At 41.0% G+C, this 4,296-nt stretch overlaps 1 protein-coding gene across 1 annotated transcript; it reads right to left on the bottom strand.

Annotated features, from left to right (window-relative positions):
- Positions 1–983: 983 nt before the first annotated feature.
- On the bottom strand, positions 984–3,281 carry LOC116211818 (transcription factor bHLH106-like). Its single transcript, XM_031546684.1, has 2 exons — positions 2,741–3,281; positions 984–1,663 (listed from the first exon to the last, which is right to left on the bottom strand). The coding sequence occupies exons 1-2, from the start codon at positions 3,095–3,097 to the stop codon at positions 1,241–1,243; spliced, it is 780 nt and encodes a 259-aa protein (XP_031402544.1). The 5' UTR covers positions 3,098–3,281; the 3' UTR covers positions 984–1,240.
- Between the last annotated feature and the right edge of the window lie 1,015 nt (positions 3,282–4,296).

Genomic DNA, 4,296 nt, shown 5'->3' on the forward strand with positions numbered 1-4,296 from the left:
GCTTCGAATTCGCAATATCTTCTATTTCATGGGCAGCAAATCAACAAACACACACTTGCATATATATGGTTGGACAAGGGGAGCACAAAACACACACGTTATATTCTTTCGAGAACGATTGTCTTGCAATCTGCCAATCTGCCAGTCTCTGTCTGTATATGCAGCTGCTTATATATATGTGTGTGTGTGTGTAATCATATGTATATGCATGTGTGTAATTCTCGAAAATCTCCAGTTACCGAAGAAACCTGGAAGAATATCCTTTTTTTTCTTAATTTCCTGCCGCAGAAGATTTCGGTTGTCGTGCATGCAATTGGAACGCTCCCTTCGCTGTCTTCCATGCTATGCTGATTGTACTGATCTGCACATATTTGACTAAGGACAATCCTCCTAAACAAAACAAACCAATAGAACGGTAAAAATGGAAAAAAGAAAAAGAATCAAAATGTAATTAAATTAAATTATTAATTATCAGTTAAGTTGGGTATATGCATTTCTAAGATTCAGTGTAATTTCCAGGCGCGCGAATCTTTCCCACAGAAGTTGCAGTCACAGAGTATCGATCACATGAAAGAAAGAATGAGGGACAGACTGAGAGAGAGAGAGAGAGAGAGAGAGAGCATAAATATTCGTGGATGAACAAACACTTTGCATGGAAACTCACAGAACCATTTCTGCTTTTCTTCAGACGCAGGCACACACCAAACATTACACAAACGAACATACGTATACATACATACCTACACACTCTCCTCATATATATATATATATATATCCTCCTCCATTCTCGGCTCAAATCTTCATTTTCTTTTAACTTGTTTTTTTTTTTGTTTCTCTTTCCTTTTGACGTGTAAGCATCTTCTAGACTGAACTAAGCTGACACTTGAGTAAGAATTAATTTCGAGTTCACCCAACTGAGAGAGTACCTGATGGGCTCACCGAAGAAAGAAAAAGAGAGAGAGAGAGAGAGAGAGAGAGAGAGAGAAAGCAAACCCTAGCAAGTAGTAAATAATAAGCAAGCTGGACATAAAGCTTTGCAGCAAAATCATAACTTAGCTAAGATTAGGAACCCCAGACAAGTAGAAACAGACCAAGCTCATCAATGCCACTTCTCTCTTAACAATAAAAATATACATACATACATATATATATATATATATATAAAATTTGATTGATCGGATAAAAAAACGATCTTGATTAGTCGGCGTCTGTATATGATGATCACTGATTGATCGCATGGTCATATGATAACTTTGCGGTCCAGCACGCGTCTTCTTTTTGATCTCTCGCCAGAGTTGGACCGCTCGAGCAGCGACTTCAGCGCGTTCTGCAAGAAATGGACTGACTCTACGCTCTGGTCCTTGTCTGCAGAGACTACTAGGATGTTCCGGACCCTCCCGCCAAGGGTCGCCATCTCTGCTCTGAGAGTCTTCAGGTTGAGAGACTTGAGAATCTCGGCGAGGTCGGGTAAGAGATCAGACCGGTCCTCACAGCAGAGCGAGGCCTTGAATATTAGCCTGCCGTCGCTCGAGTAGTCGCAGGAAAGGACGGTGATCTCGTCGGTCTCTGAGGGCAGCATTTCGAGGGCGGAGATGTCCGAGGTCTGTTGTTTCAGCTCCTTCACGCGCTGGACCACCATTGCAAGAAGCGAAGCTTTGTCCGTCTGAGAAAACAAGGAAAGGCAACACGACTACATGAATATCACATTGACTGATCAACGATCATCTCTGCAGGCTTAAACTTTCCAAAACACGTGATCAAAGAGAACTCGCCGGTCATCTTTGACCATACCTGGGACGACTTAAATGTCCAGTATATATATATGACCCTTCATTAATCTTCACGACCCGGGTGCGCCTTTTCATATTAGTGGTCTAAACTAGTTAACGTGATTCCAGGCGAAATGGGACGACTAAAACTTGGAAAATGCCATAACAGAGGGGATTAAAAGTTGGAAGACTTTCTGTGCGGATGGAACTGTGTGTAACCCTAGAACGTAGAAGCTGGGGGAGGGGGTCCCCTTTTGTGTCTTATCTTTTCAGAGGTTGTTTGTTCAGATGGAGTTTCAAAATTCAAAAAAGCCTTCAAAAGGGCATAACTTTAGATCAGTTATTGTATGTGAAAGTGTTAGCCCATCATTTTATACCTTGACAAACTTTAATTAGAAATTGGCAAAGGCAGAAGAAAATAAAAATGATACCACATTTTGGACCTATCTGATATTCAACCCGGAGCTTTTGACCCGGCTTAAGGAATCTGAATGTTGAACGCTCATGGTCTTATATGTAGCGATCTACTTAGATCTATATACACCTTACATAGTGAGCGACTAAGAGATACTTCGCAAATACTTCTTTTGTTCCTTTTTTTTTGGCTCTATACGTGTGAAAGAATATGAAAAAATAGGTGCACAAAGCATCCGATGTTTCAAATTTGGTTGAGAGAAAATAAAGAAGATTGCATATATAACATTGATTAGTTATTAGGGCAAAAGAAATTCGACTATAAAGTACATATATATAAGATTCAGCTGAATTTGAAAAACCCTATCTATAAGTCCATTGATCTTAAGTTGTTTAACTATAGGTATTACTCTCGAATAAACAGCATCCGATTCGAATCGGAGAATAAAGATTACCATAATATAACGTTTTATAGAATCTGCTGGGAAATTATAGTGCATGATTTCTCAATATATATACATATATATATATATATGCACGTTCATATCTATATGTACCTTAGAGTTGCAGGGAAGAAGGCTGCGGAGCTTATCGAGATGGGAATTAATGCGAGCCCTTCTCCTCTTCTCGGCCTCCTTGTGGTTCCTGAGGGCGGCGAGGGTCCGGTCTTCGGGGGAGTTGGTGTTGTTCTCCGAGAACCCTCCCGAGGAAGACACGTCAAAGAGCGGGTTGTAGTAGTTGTTAGAGGAGGAGCTGCAGAAGCTCTGCTGCAGCGCCATCGCGGCTGCAGCAGCCTGCATGGAACCAGCCCCGGAAGCTCCCGGGAACCCGCAGGGGCCGGCAGCATCGATGAGCCCCGCGCCCGCGAGGAGCTGGTAAAGATTGGAACTTTCCGACGAGTTCTCCGGCATCATGGTGGGATTAATATTGTTGATAAGGGATGAAAAATGAAAGCTTTATGGACTAAGATGAGAGGAAGGGAGAGAGAGAGAGAGAGAGAGATAGTGGGGCTGGGGAAGGAAGGAATGAGAATGAATGGGAATGGAATTATGTGTGGTTTTTATTTGATTTTTCTTTTCATCTGTCTGTCTGTCTGTCTGTCTATGGGGTTTTGGTTTTCTATTATTATATATGGACCGTCTGTCATATACTTTTGGCTTTCACTAAAGGGGTGGGGGGTGTATGTTTGTGGAGATATCATGAGGTATTAATCATCATAGTCTCTTTTTTTGGATAAAGATTTCCACAAAGCGGCCTTCCATCTCCTCACGAGCTTCTCATTTCCCAGCTTTAACTAATTAACAATTCAACTTTATAATATAAATCACGCGGTACAATGCAGATGACAATAGTGTTATCAATGGATGAATAAGTTTACTGAAAAATAATGTAGTCGGGATAAGTCGACGTTCGAACGGCGATTATTACAAACTAGTTGAGAAGACGCCATACTCTAATATATGCTTTGAAGAATTACCTACCACTCTCGTACTATGTAAAACATACTGATATTGTAGTGAGTAGTGTATATCTTCAACGGAAAATCATAACATAATTATATACACGCGATAATTGTATCTATTTGAGCCATTGACAATATCTCTCAATAGTAATACCCTTTTGATCGGCATTCAATTAAGCAGAATCTTTGGCATTTGAATTGGGGGAAACAGAGAGAACAAAGATAGAAAACAAGGACGAAAAGGAAGAAGGAATCCAGCTGAGAGCGAGGGCAAATCACACAACGTCATATAGCTCCTAGCTGAGGGACGGCTATCCAAACTACACTATACCCAGAAATCTACCTTTCAGCAATGAAACATTATAGGTTGTCATCTACAGAACTCTAGCACGAATGGAGGTGGACCGCACCGAGAATCGAGATATGGTTTTCGTGTCATTCCAGCAGGACTTTATAATGGAGGACTCCACCGGCACTAGAGGATCAATCAATATATACCGATGAAAGTTAGATCATCGGTATTTCAGGCTTCAACATTAGTTTGGATATTGGAGAACTGCTGTGACTTGCAGCTTCGATCGAGTTTAGCCTCGAACTTCTGTTGGTGCGAGTGTTTATAAATTATAAAGCTCCACTTTGCTTATGTCCGGA

The sequence above is a fragment of the Punica granatum genome, chromosome 1, assembly GCF_007655135.1.
Source record: "Punica granatum isolate Tunisia-2019 chromosome 1, ASM765513v2, whole genome shotgun sequence".
Taxonomy (NCBI): Eukaryota; Viridiplantae; Streptophyta; class Magnoliopsida; order Myrtales; family Lythraceae; genus Punica; species Punica granatum.

Bases quoted from the DNA above. Each gene is read 5' to 3' on its own strand.
- LOC116211818 (XM_031546684.1), bottom strand. From the start codon at position 3,097: ATGATGCCGGAGAACTCGTCGGAAAGTTCCAATCTTTACCAGCTCCTC. The intron at 1,664-2,740 runs GTACATATAGAT...TTGTTTTCTCAG, and splicing joins TTCTTCCCTGCAACTCTAAG to ACGGACAAAGCTTCGCTTCT.